The sequence below is a fragment of the Giraffa tippelskirchi genome, chromosome 11, assembly GCF_054371585.1.
Source record: "Giraffa tippelskirchi isolate mGirTip1 chromosome 11, T2T-mGirTip1v1.2.pri, whole genome shotgun sequence".
NCBI lineage: Eukaryota > Metazoa > Chordata > Mammalia > Artiodactyla > Giraffidae > Giraffa > Giraffa tippelskirchi.
This window is the reverse complement of record NC_137285.1, coordinates 82,828,311-82,850,476: the sequence shown is the minus strand read 5'-3', so window position 1 is coordinate 82,850,476 and position 22,166 is coordinate 82,828,311. Positions and strand designations below refer to the sequence as shown.

The 22,166-nt window shown below is 36.4% G+C and overlaps 1 protein-coding gene across 3 annotated transcripts in view; it reads left to right on the top strand.

Annotated features, from left to right (window-relative positions):
* DYNC2H1 (dynein cytoplasmic 2 heavy chain 1) overlaps nucleotides 1-22,166 on the top strand; it is a 362,922-nt gene that overhangs the window by 225,330 nt on the left and 115,426 nt on the right. For all 3 annotated transcript variants that reach the window (XM_081541773.1, XM_081541771.1, XM_081541772.1), the window contains 5 exons: nucleotides 3,341-3,451; nucleotides 6,782-6,937; nucleotides 9,039-9,114; nucleotides 15,725-15,933; nucleotides 20,593-20,697. In XM_081541773.1, the coding sequence (XP_081397899.1) occupies nucleotides 3,341-3,451; nucleotides 6,782-6,937; nucleotides 9,039-9,114; nucleotides 15,725-15,933; nucleotides 20,593-20,697 (657 nt within the window). The remainder of the gene's footprint in view (nucleotides 1-3,340; nucleotides 3,452-6,781; nucleotides 6,938-9,038; nucleotides 9,115-15,724; nucleotides 15,934-20,592; nucleotides 20,698-22,166) is intronic.

Sequence of the window (22,166 nt, the reverse complement as noted above, 5' to 3'; positions counted from 1 at the left end):
AATGTATTGAAAATAAATTGGCAACTATATAAAATAGGTAGTTAAAAACTACCTAAACTATATAAAATATGTATTAACATAAAATAGGTAGTTAAATAAATCTTTGATGAATGAGTTAATGATTGAGTGAATGAAGTGATAGACCATTATGATTCATTATTTATAGTCAAAAGAAGGTATATGTAAATATTCAAGTAATTCCATCATTACTACAGTTTTCTGTAACACTTAATAATGTATAAAATATAGAATTCATGTGTGATGAATGATACATGTTTTAAAACATATAAGGAAGACTTGTGAATACTTGAATCCTGCTTTCTGTTCCAAATAATAGATTGATAGCTATTAATCTATGTAAAATACAATTACAGTTATAATTTGGAAGCAAATCTTAATTGGAACTTTTTTTATTCTGCAGACAAGTAAAAAAATTGAAGTATAGTTGATTTACAATGTTGTGCTAATTTCTTTTTAAAATTTTATTTATTTTTGATTGAAGGATAATTGCTTTACAGTATTGCACTGGTTTTTATCCACATGTGCTAATTTCTGCTGTACAGCAGAGTGAGTGAGTCAGTTGTACATGCATCCATTCCATTATGGTTTATCCCAGGAGATCAGATACAGTTCCCTGTGTTATATGGTAGGCCCTTGCTGTTTATCCATTCTAAATACAATTGTTGGCATCCACTGGCCCCAAAGTCCCATCCATCTCCCTCTCTCTCCCTCCCGCTTGGCAACCACAGGTCTGATTCTTTACATCTGTGAGTCTGTTTCTGTTTTTTTTTTTTTTTTTTTTTTTTATTTTAGTTGGGGGCTGACTACTTTACAATATTGTAATAGTTTCTGCCATACATTGACATGAATCAGCCATGGGTTTACATGTGTTCCCCTTCCTGGACCCCCCACCCACCTCCCTCCCCATCCCATCCCTCTGGGTCATCCCATTGCCCCGGCCCTGAGCCCTTGTCTCATGCATCGAACAAGGAATGGTGTTCTGTTTCACGTATGATAATATACATGTTTCAATGCTATTCTCCCAGAACGTCCCACCCTCACCTTCTCCCTCAGAGTCCATAAAATTGTTCTATGCATCTGTGTCTCTTATTCTGTCTCGCATATAGGGTTATCGTTACCATCTTTCAAATTCCATATATATGCATTAGTATACTGTATTGTTGTTTTTCTTTCTGGCTTACTTCACTCTGTATAATGGGCTCCGGTTTCATCCATCTCAGTAGAACCGATTCAAATGTATTTTTTTTAATGGCTGAGTAATATTCCATTGTGTATATGTACCACAGCTTCCTTATCCATTCGTCTGCTGATGGACATCTAGGTTGCTTCCATGTCCTGGCTATTGTAAACAGTGCTGCGATGAACATTGAGGTACACGCGTCTCTTTCAATTCTGGTTTCCTCGGTGTATATGCCCAGCAGTGGGATTGCTGGGTCGTATGGCAGTTCTATTCCCAGTTTTTTAAGGAATCTCCACACTGTTCTCCGTAGTGGCTGTACTAGTTTGCATTCCCACCAGCAGTGTAAGAGGGTTCCCTTTTCTCCACACCCTCTCCAGTATTTATTGCTTGTAGTGTTTCTGTTTTGTTTTGTTTTTTTCGTTTATTTTTAATTGGAGAATAATAGTTTTACAATATTGTGTTGGCTTCTGCCATACGACAACGTGAATCAGGCACAAGTCCACGTTAAGTCCCCTCCCCGTGAACCTCTTCCTACACCCGTGCCCCGTCCCACGTCTCTTGGTGGTTACAGAGCGCTAGGCTGGGCGCCCTGTGTGTACAGCAGCTTCCCACTAGCTATCCGTTTTACACATGATAGTGGATCTTTGTCAATGGTACTCTCTCAGTTGGTCCCACCTCTCCTTCCCCTGCTAGCTCCAAAGTCTGTTCTCTATGTCTGCATCTCTGTTCCTGCCCTGCAAATAGGTTCATCAGTACCATTTTTCTAGATTCTGTATATATGTGTTAATATACAAAACTTATTTTTCTCTTTCTTATTTCACTCTGTGTAATAGGCTCTAGATTCACCCACCTCACTAGAACTGACTCAGCTGCATTCCTTTTTATGGCTGAGTAATATTCCCTTGTGTGTATGTACCACAACATCTTTGTCCCTTCATCTTCCAGTGGACATCTAGGTTGCTTCCATGTCCTGGCTAGTGTAAATAGTGCTTCAGTGAACATTGGTGTACATGCGTCTTTTTCAATTATGGTTTTCTCAGGGTGTATGCACAGTAGTGGGATTTTTTCCCTGTGGAGATTGGGAACAATATGGAAATTCCTTAAAATCCACAGTGGCTGTATCAATTTACATTCCCACCAACAGTGCAAGAAGGTTGCCTTTTTTCCACACTCTCTCCAGTATTTGTTTTTGTAGATTTTTTTGATGATGTCCATTCTAAGTAATGTGAGATGATACCTCATTGTAGTTTTGATTTGAATTTGTCTAATAGTGGTAGTGAGCATCTTTTCATGTATTTATTGGCCATCTGTATGTCTTCTTTGGAGAAATGTCTGTTTAGTTCTTCCACTTTTTGATTGGGTTGTTTGGTTTCCTTGTATTGAGCTGCACAAGTTTTTGAAGCAATTATATTGGGTAGATTATATTATAAAAGTTAAAAAAATTCTTTAAATGTTTTGTTTTTTTCTTCTGGGAAATTTGGATGAATTGTATGTATATAAATTTATAGGTTATTTTTAAATGCACCTAACAGGCAGAAAGAATCTGAGGCCTAAAGACGCAGAGAAATATTTGAATAAGTGACTAAAGTATACAGCATGGGCAGATGAATTTGAGTGGCGAATGTTGAATATTACAGGCAACAGGGTATGCTAAAAATTGTGTTGTAAAGGAATTGATATCATTATATAACTTAGTGGAAGTGTGAATGGAAGCAGTAAGGCCTGAAGGCCTGAAGATGGCTTGTAGTTTGGACATAGCAATTACAACTAATATTTATTTTATACTTTGTGTTGGGCACTATTTTAAGTATTTTGCACCATCCTATGAGGGTAGGTACTGTTATTATCCTTGTTTAAAGAGTGTAAATCAAAGAATATAAAGTCACACAGCAAGTAAGTGGCAGAATTTGGATTTCAATCCAGTTCGCCCAGTTCTAGATCCAAGTTCTTACCTAGTTTACACTGAGCTAGTAACAGACAAAATGAAAATTTAAAGGGAATATAATCAGAACATTAAGAAATATATCAGAATGTCATGGAAAGATTTTATTAAGATAATTACTTATTAATAGTGTACTTACCAAATGGAAATTTGTGTGTGTATTTAAATAGAATTTTATTTTTGTTTTTTAAAACAAGGAATTCAATACTCTTCAACCTAAAGATACTTTTCGCCTTTGGCTCACTGCTGAAGTTCATCCCAACTTTACTCCAATTTTACTACAGTCAAGTTTGAAGATAACATATGAGGTATGAAGATTTAAAATTTGAATCACTAGTTGTGTAAGCGCAGTAACTTTTGCAAGCCTTATAAAGTCCTGTAGGCAACTGTCTACTATACAAAACTTTCAAAAACTTCTAATGCAACATTTATAAAAATACATTTACATTTTTCTTTTAAATATTATTTAATGTTGTGTTTTTTATTGTAGTAAAAGACATAATATAAAATTTACTGACTTAACCATTTAAAAGTACACAGTACAGTAGTGTTAGCCATATGTACCTTGTCTCTAGAATGTTTTCATCTCACAAAACTGACCCTGTATCTCCTGAAGAGCAACTCCCTGTTTGCTCCTCCTCCACCCTCGCAGCCACCATCCTACTTTCTATTTCTATGAATTTGACCACTTTAGACACCTTGCATAAGTGGAAGCATGCAGTATTTGTCTTTTGGTAACTGGCTTATTTTACTTGGTGTGATGTCCTCAAGATTCACCCACGTTGTAGCACATGACAGGATTTCCTTCTCATTTAAGACTGAATAATATCCCATTGTATATGTGTACTACATTTTCTTTATCCATTCATCCACAAACATTTAGATTTTCTACCTGTTGCCTATTATGAATAATGTCACAATGAACATGGGTGGGCAAATCTCTCTTCAAGATCACATTTTCAGTATTTTTGGACATATACTCAGAAGTGGGGTTTCTGGATCTTGTGGCAATCCTATTTTTAATTTTTTGAGGGACATCCATACTGTTTCCTTGTGGTGTACCATTTAACATTCCCAACGATAGCACACAATTTCTCTGCATCCTTACCAACACTTGTTATTTGCTGTTTTTATGTTTTTATTGGGGCCATCCTAATAGTGTGAGGTGATAACTCACTATGGTTTTGATTTGTATTTCTATGCAATTTAATGCTATTGAACATCTTTGTATATGCTTGTAAGCTATTTGTATATCTGCTTCAGCGAAATGTCTATTCAATTCTTTGCCCATCTTTAATTGGATTTTTTTATTGTTGAGTTTTACGAGTTTCTTAGGTATTCTGCATATTAACCCCTTACCAAGTATACAGCTTAAAAATATTTTCTCTCTTTCCATAGTTTCCTTTTAATTGTGTTAATTCTTTTCTTTGCTGCATAGATATTTTTAAGTTCGATGTAGTCCCATTTGTCTGTTTTTGCTTTTGTTACCTGTGCTTTTCATGGCATATCCCCAAAAAAGTCATTGCCAAATCCAGTGTTATGAAGCCTTGTCTCTGTGTTTTCTTGTGGAAATTTTAATTTCAGGTCTTTAGGTTTAGGTCTTAAATCCATTTTGAGTTAATTTTCATATTTGACGTAAAGGGTCCAACTTCATTCTTTTGTACTTGAGTATCCATTTTTCATATCACTTGCTTTTTGAAATATATAAGTTGGATTTTCAGTCTTTGTCTCCTTCTCTTTTGTCTTGCTTCCTTCCTTTCTTCCATCCATCCATCCATCCTTGTAACATGTTTTGACAGATCCCCCCCAAACATGATATATCCAAAATTATATGTGTTAGTAATGATATGATGTAACTGGTAAATATCATAAATAAAATAATAAACTGAATTAAAACTTAAAAACAAAACTGGTTTGAAGTGTTCTACTTGCATCTTTTCTCAATTTATAGAAGATAATCTCTTTTTAGGTGAAAAATGTCATATTAGTGTTTATAACTACTTGCTCTTTTATATCAGTACTTCTGTTTTTCACCTGAAGGTGTTAAATCTCATGTAGGGAGGAAAAAGGCTAAGACTCCAGAGATTGAAAAAATGATTTAATATTTGAAAATATGTTAATTGAATGAATGTCAACTGTAATGTCTAATAAGAAAGAGTGTCTTTTGAGTAGTATTAGTCTAATGTACAGTTTCAGTTCCTGGGTTTCAGTTTGTGTTATAAGCCTAGCAAGGTCAGGTAATAAGCACTTAGTACAGTGGACTAATAGTCAAGGAAGATTAGTTGATATTGTAAAGAGTAATTTGATCTCCTCCTAGAATTTTAAATAGTACTGGAGAGAAAGAACTGACATAGTGAACTATAAAACACCTGCCTTGTAATAATCAGTATCGTATTTGTAATGTAAATGAATGTTTCAGTAAAATACTTCAGTAGTCATATAAAACTAACTTGGTTATTTTGAATATTGCTAGTATGTCAGTCAGTTCAGTCGCTCAGTCATGTCTGACTTTGCGACCCCATGGACTGCAGCATGCCAGGCTTTCCTGTCCATCACCAACTCCAGGAGCTTGCTCAAACTCATGTCCATCGAGTCGGTGATGTCATCCAACCATCTTATCCTCTCTCATCCCTTTCTCGTCATGCCTTCAATCTTTCCCAGTATCAGAGTCTTGTCCAATGAGTCAGCACTTTGGATCAGGTGGCCGAAGTATTGGAGTTTCACCTTCAGCATCAGTCCTTCCAATGAATATTCAGGACTGATTTCCTTTAGGGTTGACTGGTTGGATCTCCTTGCAGTCCAAGGGACTCTCAAGAGTCTTCTCCAACACCACAGTTCAAAAGCATCAATTCTTTGGCGCTCAGCTTTCTTTATAGTCCAACTCTCACATCCATACATGACCACTGGAAAAACCATAGCTTTGACTAGACATACCTTTGTTGGCAAGGTAATGTCTCTGCTTTTTTAATATGCTGTCTAGATTGGTCATAGCTTTTCTTCCAAGAAGCAAGCATCTTTTAATTTCATGGCTGCAATCACCATCTGTGGTGATTTTGGAGCCCAAGAAAATAAAGTCTGTCATGGTTTCCATTGTTTCCCCATCTATTTGCCATGAAGTGATGAGACAGGATGCCATGATCTTAGTTTTTTGAATGTTGAGTTTTAAGCCAACTTTTTACTCTCCTCTTTCACTTCCATCAAGAGGCTCTTTAGTTCCTCTTCACTTTCTGCCATAAGAATGGTGTAGTCTGCATATCTGAGGTTATTGATATTTCTCCCAGCAGTCTTGATTCCATCTTGTGCTTCGTCCAGCCCGGCATTTTGCATGATGTACTCTGCATATAAATTAAATAAGCAAAGTGACAATATACAGCCTTGATGTATTCATTTCCCAATTTGGAACCAATTTCGTTATGTAGGTTTTTTTAATTAAAAAATTATTTTGAAATTTTGAGATGGGCTATTAGGTGTAAGGATTTTAAATCTTGTTTTATATTTATACATTTTGAAGTTAACATTAAAATAGTTTATTAATCTTGGTAATGATGAAAAATTTCTTCATTAAACTATTTTCAAATATGTTAAATATTGATTTATTTGTAAGGTTTTAAGCAATAAATTCATTATTTTTTCTCCAGTCACCTCCAGGTTTAAAGAAGAACTTAATGCGCACTTATGAATCTTGGACTCCTGAGCAAATTAGCAAAATCAACAACATACATCGAGCTCATGCTCTCTTCAGTCTTGCATGGTTTCATGCTGCATGCCAGGAAAGAAGAAATTACATTCCACAGGTAAGTAAGAACACGCCTTGGATATATTCTAAGGTGAACATGAAATGGCAACCCACTCCAGTACTCTTGCCTGGAAAATCCTATGGACAGAGGAGCCTGGTAGGCTGCAGTCCATGGGTTCGCTAAGGGTCGGACACGACTGAGCGACTTCACTTTCGCTTTTCACTTTCATGCATTGGAGAAGGAAATGGCAACCCACTCCAGTGTTCTTGCCTGGAGAATCCCAGGGACGGGGGAGCCTGGTGGGCTGCCGTCTGTGGGGTCGCACAGAGTTGGACACGACTGAAGTGACTTAGCAGGAACATTTTTTATTAGAATATTTTTACGATTGAGTATAAATAGCTAACTGTTATGTCTTAATTTGATTCATGATTTATGAAGTGTTAATCACTTAGTCGTGTCTGACTGTGACCACGTGTACTGCAACCTGCCAGGCTCCCCTGTCCATGGAGTTCTGCAGGCAGCAATACTGGAGCGGGTAGCCATTCTGTTCTCCAGGGGATCTTCTTGACCCAGGAACTGAACCCGGGGCTACAGGCAGATTCTTTACTATCTGAGCCACCAGGGAGGCCCCATGATTTATAAATGTATATCTCTAATTCCATCTTTTCTGTCAATCTTCTGAACTGTATATAGCTATCTAGTTCACATTGTTTTGAATTAAGGTGTTGAGAATAATGTGTGAACCATCATAAGCCATCATTGTTAAGGTATTATTTTTATGGTTAAATTCTCACAGTCATCTCAGTGTTCAAAAACTGAATTCTCATACCTGTTTTTCCTTCAGTATAGCCTGCTCAGTAATAGGCATTAATATCTGTTTACCTAAGTTAGAAGCGTGCGAGTTATTCTTGATACAGTGTTTTGTCCATAGCCTCCCTACACTTCCCATTTGTACTCTACGCCTCAGTCACACGAGACTTCTTTATGGTCTTTGAATCCATCGAGTGTTTTCACTATAGCCTCTTGCTTTTTTTGTTAAACCATCAATAGACTACGTTCTTTCATTGCTATGGCAGTCCTAGCTGGCTGCACGGTCTCACTTTCTCACCAGATGCCTATCTTAGCCCCAAATTTCGTTGCTCTTCCATCTTTAGATTTTTCCCATCTTCTTTGTTAAACTTTGTCTACTTCTGTTGGGATACTCTTTCCCCACACTGCCCTCCTCACCTGGCCACCTTTGAGCCTTTCTCTATATTTCAGTTACATGTCCAATTAAGAGCAAAGGTTCTGCAGTTTTAGTCCTGACTCTAGAATTTCCTTGCTTCAGTAAATTACTTGAACTCCTGATAAGCAACAGTTCCCTTCACTGTAAAATGATCATATTTACCTTTGTTGTGAGCATTAAATGAAATAAGTGGGTGTTTAGAAGTGCTTAACACAGTGCCTAGCACACAGCCTGTCAATAAATATTTGTCAAACCAATAGAAGAGTAAATAATAATAGCAGTTTGTTGTTTTCATACAGTTATGTATTATACTTATCAAAGGATATGCTTATTATTTTCATTTTACAAAGGTAGGACAGTGAATTTCGATGATAATTAACTTGCTGAAGGAATCATACCTAAAAAGCTGTAGAGTTTAGAAGTGGCCAGGCTTACCTTCTTCCAACGCCTTTGCCCCTAATTTCTGTGACATTCATCCTCAGCTTAATGTACCAGTTAATCCTGACGGATACATGAAAAATAATGATGCACTTTTATTGAGAAAACAAAACTTACATTTTAAAAATGAAGCTAGATTTCATTTTTTTATTGTGAAACATAGTATAAATTTAAAAGCTATGAAAATGTTTCCAAATTAAAATTTAGTCTCCTCCTTCCTCATCCTCCACTACACAGTTTATATTACCAAGACACCAACTCTTCACTATTTCTTGGATGTCCTTCAAAAATACTATATAAATTCACATATTTTGTGTAATATTTAATAAAGTTTAGCTGTATTATCTTATTATTTTTATTAATTCTCAGGAGCTGTATTTTTTCTTTTAGCCTATATTGAACATTCTTTTTAAGATTGTAAGGACAGTTATACATGCATATATATCTTTGAATACTGCTTATAGTTCTTTAACATTTTTAAATTTGCTTTGATAGGGCTGGACCAAGTTCTATGAGTTTTCTTTATCCGATCTTCGAGCTGGGTACAACATTATTGACCGGCTCTTTGATGGTAAGTTCTCTTGATGAAAAAACTTCGTGGTGTCAATGAAAAAACTTTTGAGGTCTTACTAAAAATATGTTTTTTTTCAAGAGTGACTTGACTTCCTATTATAGAACTTGCTTTTTATTTTGTATTTTATGTTCTGTATGCTATGCTTGTGAAAGTTCTTATATTATCGATTGTGGTCATTTGCTTTGATATAATCCATTAGATTTCTGGTTGATCTGTAGCTCCCGGGAAGCAGAAAGCTAGTAAGACCTGGTCTTTACTTTGTGGCCTTCAGCAGTTTCAGGCTTCTACTGAATTATTCATAATTTTCAAAAGAACTATCAAAATTCAGGAATATGGTAGACTAAGAATCTGTAGAATCTTAATTGTATGATTAAGTAAAATCAGGAATAAAGGTACAAATAATCGACTAAAATAGGACAGCAAACAAAACCATACAATAAGATCCCTTGAGACCAGCTAGCTTGCTGCCTCCTGAAGACAGGACAGGTCCAGTCCCTGAGTGTTACGGTTCAGGGCCAATGCAAGGGGACACCACAGTGTAGAGGGATTATGTACTGGAGAAGAGGATGTTGGTAGGACCCTCAGGCTTAAAACCACCCTAAGCAGAACTCTAGATGCTTGTCTCTCCCTCCCACCCTGCAGCCTTGCCAAACCCCTCTTCCCCGAGTCTGCCCCAATCCAGTAAGTGGTACCACCATCCATGTCATTGTTCAACTTCAAAACCCATCAGTCACCCTGGATTCTTCTCTTTTTCTAATCCTCAGGCATCCAGTGCTTTGGCAGTTTCTGTCTCCTTCATGTCCAAATCACATCAAGATTCTGTTCAGTTTTTTCAATTTCATGAATGCCTTGGTGGTCCAAGCAATAGCTTCTTGCAAAAATTCTCCACAGAGTAACCAAATTTATTTTTTAGCAAAGTAAAGGGAAAATGAAAGTCACTCAGTCATGTCCGACTCTTTGTGACCCCATGGACTATACAGTCCATGGAATTCTCCAGGCTGGAACACTGGAGTTGGTAGCTGTTCCCTTCTCCAGGGGATCTTCCCAACCCAGGGATTGAACCCAGGTCTCCCGCATTGCAGGCAGATTCTTTACCAGCTGAGCCACAAGGGAAGGCAAAAGTAAAGTAAGGCATATAATTTCCTTTTAAAGCCTACAGCCACGCCTGTCTTCTTTCTGTTCCTTGAAGAAACCAGGCTTGTTCCTACCTGAAGGTTTTGATAGATGTCCTTCCTTTTGTCTGACATGCTCTTCTCCCAGACCTTTATATGGTTTTCTCCTTTTCTCATTCACATCTTGGCTTAGAGGTGTCCCCTTCAGAAAATTTTTTAATTGCTGCCAAATCTAAAGTAATCTTCTAGTTGTTCTCTATTCCCGTGTTCTGCTTTATTGTTTTAATACATTAGAGATGCTTTCTTATTTATTCATTTATTTTTAAAATTTTGTTCATCTCTTTCAACTAGAGTTTAATCTATATTAAGCAAGGTCTCCGGCTACTTTCCTTGCCCGTTATCTCCTTAACCTCTGCAGCAGGGCACATCCCATGGTAACAGGCACTTTCATTGTTTGTTAAATTAAGGGCATCAGAGTTTATTATGTAACTTGTTTTCCACAAAAGGATAAGGATAGACATCTAGCATGTGGCCAAGTCCCAGTTTTTTGAAGTTTTCTTCTTTTGGTTTTAACTTTATTGAAGTGTAGTTGGCTTACACTCTTTCATGTGTACGGAAGAGTGATTCTGTTGTACATATATGTGTGTGTGTATGTGTCCTTTTTCAGATTGTTTTCTATATAGATTATGGCAAGATATTGAATATATTTCCCGGTGCTATGTAGTATATCTTTATTGTTTATTTTATATGTAGTAGTGTGCATCTGTTAATTCCAAATTCATCCCATCCCCCATTTCCTCTTTGGTAACCATAAGTTTGTTTTCTGTGTCTGTGAGTTTATTTCTGTTTTACAAATAAGGTCATCATTTTTTTAGATTCCACGTATAAGTGATCTGTTAGTTCAGTTCAGTCACTCAGTCACGTCCGACTCTTTGTGACCCCATGGACTGCAGCACGCCAGGCTTCCCTGTCCGTCACCAACTCCCGGAGTTTGCTCAAACTCATGTCCATTGAGTCTGTGATGCCATCCAACCATCTCATCCTCTGTCATCCCCTTCTCCTCCCGCCTTCAATCTTTGCCAGCATCAGGGTCTTTGCCATTGAGTCAGTTCTTTGTATCAGGTGGCCAAAGTTTGGAGTTTCAGCTTCAGCATCACTCCTTCCAAGCAATATTCAGGACTGATTTCCTTTAGGATGGACTGGTTAGATCTCCTTGCAGTCCAAGGGGCTCTCAAGAGTCTTTTCCACAGTTCAAAAGCATCAATTCTTTGGCGCTCAGCTTTCTTTATGGTCCAACTCTCACATCCATACATGACTACTGGAAAAACCATAGCTTTGACTAGACAGACCTTTGTCAGCAAAGTGATATAAATGATATCTTATGATATTATGTTTGTTTGTTTTCCTGTCTGACTTAGTATAATAATTTCTAGGTCCACGTATATGCTGCAAATGGTATTATTTTATCCTTTATTATGGCTGAGTAGTATTCTGCTGTGTGTGTGTATGTGTGTATACACACACCCACATACACACACACATACCATTTCCTCCTGACCCATTCATCTTTGGGTGGGCACTTAGGTTGTTTCCATGTCTTGGCTGTTGTAAATAGTGCTGTATGAACGTTGAGTACAAGTTTCTATTTTAATTAGAGTTTTCATCTTCCCTGGATATATGCCCAGGAGTGGGATTGCAGGATCATGGTAATGCTATTTTTAGTTTTTTTAGGGAACTTCCTCACTGTTCTCCATAGTGGTTGTATCAATTTACATTCCCACCAACAGTGCTAGAGGCTTCCCTTGTCTCCACACAGTTCTAGAATTTATTGTTTGTAGACTTTTTAATGATGGCCATTATGACCTCATTGTAGTTTTCATTTGCATTTTCTTAATAAGTAGCAATATTGAGCATCTTTTCATGTGCCTGTTGGCCATCTGTATGTCTTCTTTGGAGAAATGTCTGATTAGGTCTTCTATCTGTTTTTTTTGTTTGGGTTTTGTTTTTTTGATATTGAATTATATTTGTATATTTTGTATACAAAATGCTATTTGTATATTTTGGAAGTTAATCCCCTGTTGGTCTTATTGTTTGCCAGTATTTTCAATCATTCCATACGTTATCTTTTTGTTTTTGTTGATGGTTTTCTTTGTTGTAAAAAACCTTTAAAGTTTAATTAAGTCTCACTTTTTCATTTTTATTCATTTTTCTTTAGGAGACAGTTCCAAAACAATATTGCTGTGATTTATGTCAGAGTATCCTGCCTATGTTTTCCTCTAGGAGTTTTATAATATCCAGTCTCGCATCTAAGTCTTTAATCCATATTTAGCTTATTTTTGTATTTCATGTTAGAGTATGTTCCAATTTCATTCTGTTCCATATAGCGGTCCAGTTTTCCCAGCACCACTTATTGAAGACTGTCTTTTCTGCATTGTATATTCTTGCTTCTTTTGTTGTAGATTAATTGGCGCTTGGTGTGTGGTTTTGGCTTTTTGTTCTGATCTGTTGATCTAGGTGTCTGTTTTGGGGCCAGTCCCACACTGTTTTGACGATTGCAGCTTTGTAGTCTGAAGTCAGGGAGTTTGACTCCTCCAGCTCCATTTGTCTTTCTCAAAGTTGTTGCGTCTATTCAGGATCTTCTGTGTTTCCATCGAATTAAACATTTTTTTTTGTTCCAGTTCTGTGAAAGATGCCAATGGTATTTGGTAGGGATTGCATTGAGTCTGTAGATTGCCTTGGGTAGTATGGTCATTTTAACAATGTTGATTCTTACAAGGTAAGGACACAGGATTTCTTTCCATCCATTTGTGTTCTCTTCAGTTTATTTCATTTGCATCTTCTGAGTGTGGGTCTTTTACCTCCTTTGGTTGGTCTATTCCTAGGTATTATATACTTTTTAATGTGATAGTACATGGGGTTCTTTCCTTAATTTCTCTTTCTGATATTTTGTTGTTATTTTATAGAAGTGCCACAGATTTCTATATATTAGTTTTGTATCCTGAAACTTGACTAAACTTTCTGATGGGCTCTAGTAGTTTTCTGGTGGCACCTTAAGGATTTTATGTGAATAGAATGGAATGTGGAAGCAGTAACAGTTTTACTTCATCCTTTCCAATTTGAATTCCTTTTATTTCTTCTCTCTTTTCTGTGGCTGGGAATATCTAAGCTGTTCTGAATAAAAGAGGTGAGAGTGTCTAATCAAGAAACAGAACATCACCAGTACTTCAGCTTGTACTCTAATGATGCCCTCTAGTTACTGCTCTTCTCCTGGTTCCCTCACCCTTACTCCTGTGGCACAACCAGGCGCCCACCTATGTAGACTAGATGTGCCTGCTTTTATAAAATTGAAATCATACATCATGTACTCTTTAATATTTAGATACTTTCAGCTAATGTTGTATTTGAGAGATTCATCCATATGGTTACATATCAATTATAGCCCATTTATTCTCAGTGCTATATAGTATGCCATTCTGAGATTGTATGTCTTCTGTCAGGTATAATATATTTCTGTCAAGTACATATTAGCAGTAGATAGGATATTAATTTATTTGTTCCCCACTGTTAGTTAATGCCAAATAGTATTCCAGGTGATTTTCTAGCTTATTTAATTTTTTTTGAATTATACATCATAAAAGTACACATGAATGTACAATTCAATAGATTTTCAAAAAGTGAACCTTTGTCACTAGCCCAAAATCAATAAATAGAATGTTACCAGCATTCTGGAAGCATCTCCCCCATTCCTTTCTACACATGATGCAGCATTTCCCCATTTTGTGCTGAGGAGCAATTAATTTTACGATTTACATGAGTTGTTTTAAATGTTGATTTTAAAACATATTTTTGAGGATATTTACGAGTATTTTACTTGCTTAGAAACGTCATAATTTTCCAAAAGGCTTTTGAACCCTTATTTATTTTTATTATATCACTATGAGGCATATATTATTCGTGCCCTTTTAAGATGAAGAAACCAAGGCGCAGAGAAAGTGAATGATTTGTTCATCATTATGTTTCCAGCTTATGATGGAACTAATAACATAGTAAGATTTATATGTATATATACATCGTACCACTGACATTATTGTAAAACTAAGATGCTTTAAAATTATATTGAATCTCATGATAAAAGTCTTAGCTGTATAATCTTATGATTACAAAATTTCCTGGTATTAAGGGACTTCCACATCTGGAGAATTCAATGTAAAAATGGGGAAAAGTTCATTGAATTTTATCGTAATGAAACAGAACTAAGCTAGTAATGCTATCAGTGATGTTAAGTAGATAGATTAAAATAGTGTTTCTGCATTTACTGCTGTTGTGGAGGAAGAAATTTTCCTCTATCCTTCTAGGTTCTTCTGGCTGGTCAAAGAATTAAACTGACATGAAATAAATTAATAAGGGAAGATGGTGGCTCAGATGGTAAAGAATCCGCCTGCAATGCAGGAGACCTGGGTTCGATCCCTGGGTTGGGAAGATCCCCTGTAGAAGGGCATGACAACCCACTGCGGTATTCTTGCCTGGAGAATCCCATGAACAGAGGAGCCTGGTGGGCTACGGTCCATGGGATTGCAGAGAGTCAGACATGACTGAGTGAGTAAGCATAGCACAACAAATAAACAACAAAAAAATTAATAATATGTGTATATGTGAGAGACCCAAGAAAACTAAGTAACATGCTAAAATGGCTGAAGCTCTCACCCTCGATACCATCTTCAACTAAAGACAAAAAAGTAGTGAAGTGGGGGTAGTGGTTTTAGCCTTCAAAAGGGAGGAAGGCAGTTTATGTGGAGATGCAAAAAAGCAAATGTTTGGAAGGAAATTGCTAGGCTATGCAGAGACAGTGGGAAACAGGAATTTTAAAAGACTTTGCCAGGTTCCTTCCTGTCCACCATATCTAGTTCATACTGTACTTATCTATGGTGATAACATCCTTCCTGGAACTGGTCCTCTGTGATTATATTAATGAGCATTAATGTTAATATCAAGGCCGGAAAGTGAAAGTTGCTCAATCTTTGCGACCCTATGGACTATACAGTCCATGGAATTCTCCAGACCAGAATACTGGAGTGGGTAGCCGTTTCCTTCTCCAGCTGATGTTCCCTTCTCCAGGAGATCTTCCCAACCCAGAGATGGAACCCAGGTCTCCCTCATTGCAGGCGGATTCTTTACCAGCTGAGCCACAAGGGAAGCTCAAGAATACTGGAGTGGGTAGCCTATCCCTTCTCCAGGAGATCTTCCTGACCCAGGAATTGAACCCAGGCCTCCCTCATTGCAGGCAGATTCTTTACCAGCTGAGCTACAAGGGAAGCCCTAATATTAATGAGCATTAATGTTAATATCAAGCCTTAAGGAATAATTTAAATACTTTAAGTATGTATTATTATAGTCTATAAATATAACTGGAGCCTAGAATTTGTTTAATATTTTAGAATATTTTTAGGACATTTCTAGTATCTTAGAAATGAAACAATTTTTTTTTTAAATTATAGGTTCCAAAGATGTACAGTGGGAATTTGTACATGGTTTGCTTGAAAATGCTATTTATGGAGGACGCATAGATAACTACTTTGACCTTAGAGTTCTTCAATCATATCTGAAGCAATTTTTTAATTCTTCAATAATTGACGTATTAAGCCAAAGGAACAAGAAAAGCATTTTTCCGTACTCCATATCTCTGCCAAAATCCTGCAGCATTTTGGTAGGTAAAATTAATTATTTTCAATTTATTACCAGATTCAAACTTGCATGATTTCTTATATTGTTAAAAATATGTTGCTTCTTTTCACAAGTACAAGCAGTCATCACTCACAAATATGGATTATTATTTATTATGCCAATATGCAGCCCGATTCTCTAAACTCTAGTTAGGTGTCCTATTGCTTTTGGATACTTACTGAGCATTTATTGATGATAATAGTATTGACAGATTGATAAATCTTGAAAGCGGTGGCCTAGGAAAATTTTTAAATTGTAGGGCTGCTGTGAAGATCTGAAATGGGAGGATATGCTACTTGTTTGTAATTATGAGAGTGCTTTGATACAGTAAATTTGAAAAATGAAAATATTATTCAACAGATGTCTATTTCATACTCTGGTTTATAAATTTAAAGTAGTTCTAAAGCTACATGAGATATTAACTTTAAAAGATTTCATAGCAACATTTTTGTTTATATGAATTTATTTTATTTGACTGTAGCTTTTTGCTTTGAGTCATCTTATAGAAGTTTCCTAGAAAGCAGTCATCTTTTCCAGAAAATAGTACAAAATGTAGCCCAAAGATTTCAATTTTAGTTTATTTTGCTACCAATTTGTATTTGTATAAATGCCCCTGAAAAATGTTTTTATTATCTAGAGTATTTAAATTACATGTTTCTTCATGAATTACAAAATATACATATATTTAATTATATACTTCTTTCAGTATTGTGCCTTTTCTCTCATTCAAATATTTTTCAAGAAAATGCCTTTGTTTTAGTAACATAAATCAAAAAATAAAATCTTAACTAAGTATGTTACTCATATTGGATATCTTATCTGGTTTTTTTGAGCATTCCATCTATTTTATTTTTCAGTATCTTCCATTCACTTACTCATTCAACAGTACTCATTGAACATTTGCTCAGTAATAACCCTGTTCAAGACTTTGTGGATCTCTTGATGCATCGGTAGAGTTTACTTTTTAGTATAAGAAACTTGGAGTCAGTGTGCAAACAGAAATATCACCAACATTTATTATTATATATTTATTTCTGATAAATATATGTTACACTTGTCAGCATACCCTGACAAGTCTTTGTCTCTATTGTTTGAAGCTTAAATTGAAAAATAAAATATATATAGAAAAGTAGACATCAGAAATGCACAATTCAGTGCATACTTATACATTGAACACATGAGTATAACCAGCACTTGAATCAAGAAACAACATTATCAGCTCCCCAGAAGTCCTCCTCAAGTCCCCTTCTAGTTACTATCTCCCTCGCACAGGATACGTTAACCTAATTTCCAACAACCTGTGTTTTCATGTAAAGGGTATCATTTGGTATACACTCTTTTGTGTCCAAGTGAGGATAAATCAGTCTGGATATGTAGAAGTCTATTTTTTAGGAAACATGTCCAAAGTAGGAAAGATTCTCAGTCTAAGTGAGAAAGTTTCATAGATACTTAAAAATGAACCAAGTGTATAAATACCAAGAGAACAGTAGTTATAAAATTATCAGATGGCTATGTGAATTCCCGGTGGCTCAGTGGCTAGGACTCCATGCTTCCACAGGCAGGGGACATGGGTTCAATCCCATCAGGGAACTAAGATCTCACATACTGCAAGGCACAGCCAAAAAAGATAATAAAAAGAAAAAAGAGAAAACAAGAAAATTTTTTTTAAAAGTCATAAGATGATTTACTAGAGTCAGTGTTTAGCTTTCTATTTAATTGAGTTACATAGAAGGAGGAAGCCAAAGTTTCCCAGGAGAGAAGAACACTTACACACACACACACATGCATCCATATACACAAGTATACACTCAAATATAATACATATATATTTATGCATATCTATTAATAGGATGTGACTGAACACCTTAAGGAAGTTTACTGTGCTATAGGAGAGAAAAAATTTCAGAGAACAGCATTTCTTTTCAAACTTTGACATACTTCCTGGAATTTAACTCCAGCACTTGTGTCTTGGAAATTCTTGAGAGGCAGCTGCGAAGGATGAGAAAGGATGAAGGGGGTGGGGGCAGAAGATGAGGCTGCTCCGTTAAAAACAGTTTATCCCATTTCAGCAAGAATAGTTTAGATGCATATAGAATACCTGCCTTAAAATAACTTGTCTCTTCATGCAAACAAACAAAGCACTTCCCATCTTTGGACCAAACTGAATAAATCATCTTAGTCTACTCTTAGTTTCCAGCTAGCGTCTGAAGTGGAAACTGTTCGGGTGAATGCTTGACAAGTCAAGCCTTTGTAGTGCTTACAGTAAGTCTTGTGATGAAAGGATAGGATTATCGATGCATTTCATTCCACCTCACCAGTGAAGACTAACTGGAATTGCTTTATAGTAAAGTGGTTTACAAAGCAGTTCTTGTACATCAGACTGTGTGTGTGTAGGTTTCTGGGGGTTCTATAAGTTAAAAAAAAACATTGTTAGAATATTTATTTCATTATAAGCAGAGCTACACTCTGTTGATTAGTCTTTGGTAGGTTACAGGATTCCAACTAAGCTATTTAAAATCTTAAAGGATGATGCTGTTAAAGTGCTGCACTTAATATGTCAGCAAATTTGGAAAATTGAGCAGTGGCCACAGAACTGGAAAAGGTCACTTTTCATTCCAATCCCAAAGAAGGGCAATGCCAAAGAATGTTCAAATTACCATGCAGTTGCACTCATTTTGCATGCTGAAAAGTTTATATTCAAAATTCTTCAAGCTAGGCTTCAGCAGTACATGAACCAAGAACTTCCAGATGTACAAGCTGGATTTAGAAAAGTCACAGGTACCACACCGGTAAAGAATCTGCCAGTGCAGGAGACACAGGAGATGAGAGTTCGACTCCTGGGTCGGGAAGATTCCCTGGATAAGGAAATGGCAGCCCACTCCAGTATTCTTGCCTGGGAAATTCCATGGACAGAGAAGCCTGGTGGACCGTAGTCCATAGGGTCGCAAAGAGTTGGACACGACTGAAGCAACTGAACACAGAGGAACCAGAGATCAAATTGATTCGTTGGATCATAGAGAAAGCAAGGAGATTTGAAAAAAAAAAAATCCACTTCTGCTTCACTGACTACGCAAAAGCCTTTGACTATATGGATCACAACAAACTGTGGAAAATTCTTAATGAGATGGGAATATCAGACTACCTTACCTGTCTCCTGAGAAACCTGTATGTGGGTCAAGAAACAGTTAGAACCTTACATAGAACAACAGATTGGTTCAAAATTGGGAAAGGAGTACGACAAGGCTGTATATTGTCACCCTGCTTATTTAACTTGTATGCAGAGTACATTATGTTAATTGCCAGGCTGGATGCCTCACAAGCTGGAATCAAGGTTGCCAAAGAAATATCCATAAACTCAGATATGGCAGAAAGTGAAGAGGAATTAAAGAACCTGTTTTTTTTTAATTTTATTTTGCTGTTTTTTAGTTTTTTTTCATTTCTAAAGAATAAATTTTTTTCTTCCATAAACCCTCGTGTCAGGGGCTGACTTTCAATAGATTCCAGCGAGGGAGCTGCTCTGCTACCTACGAAACCCCGACCTAAAAACAGGTCGTCTACGAATAGCTTAGCCCCAGGTTCCCCATGAACATGCCGTTTGTGACGGGTGAGGGAGTGACTGCCTTTCCAGTTTAAAGAGACTGTTGATAAGGGTGAAAGAGGAGATTGAAAAACCTGGCTTCAAACTCAGCATTGGAAAAAAAACGAAGATCATGGCATCCAGTCCCATCACTTCCTGGCAAATAGGAGGGGAAAAAATGGAAGAGCAGTAACAGATTTTCTATTCTTAGGCTCCAAAATCACTTTGAATGGTGACTGCAGCCATGAAATTAAAAGACACTTGCTTCTTGGGAGAAAATCTATGACAAACCTGGACAGCATATTAAAAAGCAGAGATATGACTTTGCCAACAAAGGTTCATATAGTCAAAGCTATGCTTTTTCCAGTAGTCCTGTATGGAAGTGAGAGTTGAACCATAAAGAAGGCTGCATGTTGAAAAATTGATGCTTTTGAACTGTGGTGTTGGAGAAGACTCTTGAGAGTCCCTTGGACTGCAAGGAGATCCAGCCAGTCTATCCTAAAGGAGATCAGCCCTGGGTGTTCATTGGAAGGACTGATGGTGAAGCTGAAGCTCCACTACTTGGACCGCTTGATGTGAAGAGCCGACTCATTGGAGAAGACCCTGATGCTGGGAAAGACAGAAGGCAAAAGAAGAGGGCAGCAGAGAGATGGTGAGACAGCATCACTGACTCAAGCAGACTCCGGGAGATGGTGAAGGACAGGGAAGCCGGACGTGCCAGTCCATGGGGTCCCAAAGATTCGGACACGACCTAACAACTGAACAACAACAGGCATAGCCACTCATATATGTTTGTTTTAATCAATTCAGGGTCCCTTTGATTATGAGAAATGTCAGAGAAGAAAGTATAATATCACCTAACTTAAGTATGAAGAGGTAATGACAAAAAGTATCTCCATTAGATAACTGAGTTAATACTGTACACACTGCAAGTGAGATTTACCTAGACACTGTGACATGAATAACTAATAATTTAATACTTCATGATATTCTGGTTCTTTCTGATTTCAGTGGTTGTAAACTTGACTTGTAGTGAAACACTGTTTTTTACTTCTTTATATTTAGGACTATCGTGCCGTCATTGAAAAACTTCCAGAGGATGACAAACCTAGTTTCTTTGGTCTCCCTGCTAACATTGCTCGCTCATCTCAGCGCATGATCAGTTCTCAGGTAACTTAAAATAGATCTACATTTTAGAAAGGATGTTGCTACTGAGCCTGAAAGAAACATTATATTTTATTTAATAGTACAAATCCACATGTTTTATTTGTTTTTAAGTTTTATTTAATACAATAGATTCCAGTCTTAAATGAATTTAAGATGTTTCTATCTTAATACATTTGTTAAAATTAGTAACATAACACTGAATACTACCCATTTTATCCAAAACACATTGGTTTTACTCCTGTAATCTATCTTATTAAGGGTATTTTAAATTTAGTTTATGAAATTGAATATATCATTAAATTTAATATTGTCATTTGTGTATTGTTTGATAAAAGATAAATATTTAATTCTTTAATGATTGAATGTTGCAAAACATTGAGGGAAGTATGAAGTTTTACATTTTTGAGACACAGAAAAACATAAGCCAAGAACACTATACATTCTAGCTTCTATTTGGACCAAGAATAAGTTGGTAAAATAATTAAGAGCTAACATTTATTACATTTAACTGTGTGCCTGGTGTTTTAAGTGCTTTATACTCAGAAACTTTAGTCTTTATAAACTCTATGAGGTAAGATCTATCACTTTTCCCTCTCAATACTTGAGGAAACTGGTGAATAGAATTAAGTTGCTTACTGAAGATCAAGAGCCAGTAAGAGGCAGGACTGATATTTAAATTGTCTGAGTAAAGACATGGCTTCTCCAACTGCTCCTCAGGCATGAATGTACTGCTAAGCTGTGGGCACCAAATTGTGAACTGTTACATAGGTTCATGGTGGGTCAGTTTATGGAAAATTCTTATGGCTCTTAACAATTTACTTTTGGTAATTTACGGGCATCCTAGCTAGCTATATACTCATTTGCATAATATATAAATATGTATAACTGTTTTCTGGAACAAATGAGATCTTAACAACCTCTCTTCACCTATGCTAGCTGAAGACACGGTCTGGTTCCTTTTCCCTTTGTCATCCAAAGTGTTAAGTCAGGTAGTCCACGAGAGAATATAAACTCCTACATGTTCCTTAGCTTCATAACATATTTGATTACACTCTTTTCTTGTCCCTCCATCATTTTTGTTGACCTGAAATAGTTATTTTTTAATAAGTCCACCAATAAGAATTGTGTACATACATTTGAGCCTGTGTGTGTTGTATATGTGTTTGTGTGTAATTTTACAATGCTTAAGCAAAAAAGGTTAAAAGAATTGAAAGGTCGTTAAGAATAAAAGTTTATTTTATAGAATCCAAGGAAGTATTTACTTTAGGAACCTTATAAATAGAAGTTCAAGAGTCTGTCTTTAACTTCCTGTTATTAACATAACATGGCTTTCACAACTTCTTCCTAAGTATCATTCAGCTTCTGAAAGAATTTAATTTAGCTCTGCTTGGATCAAATGTCTAATGAAGTGAAAGAGTAACATAGGATAGATATAGCCTTGGAGACGTCAGGGAAGGATAGAAGACAAGAAA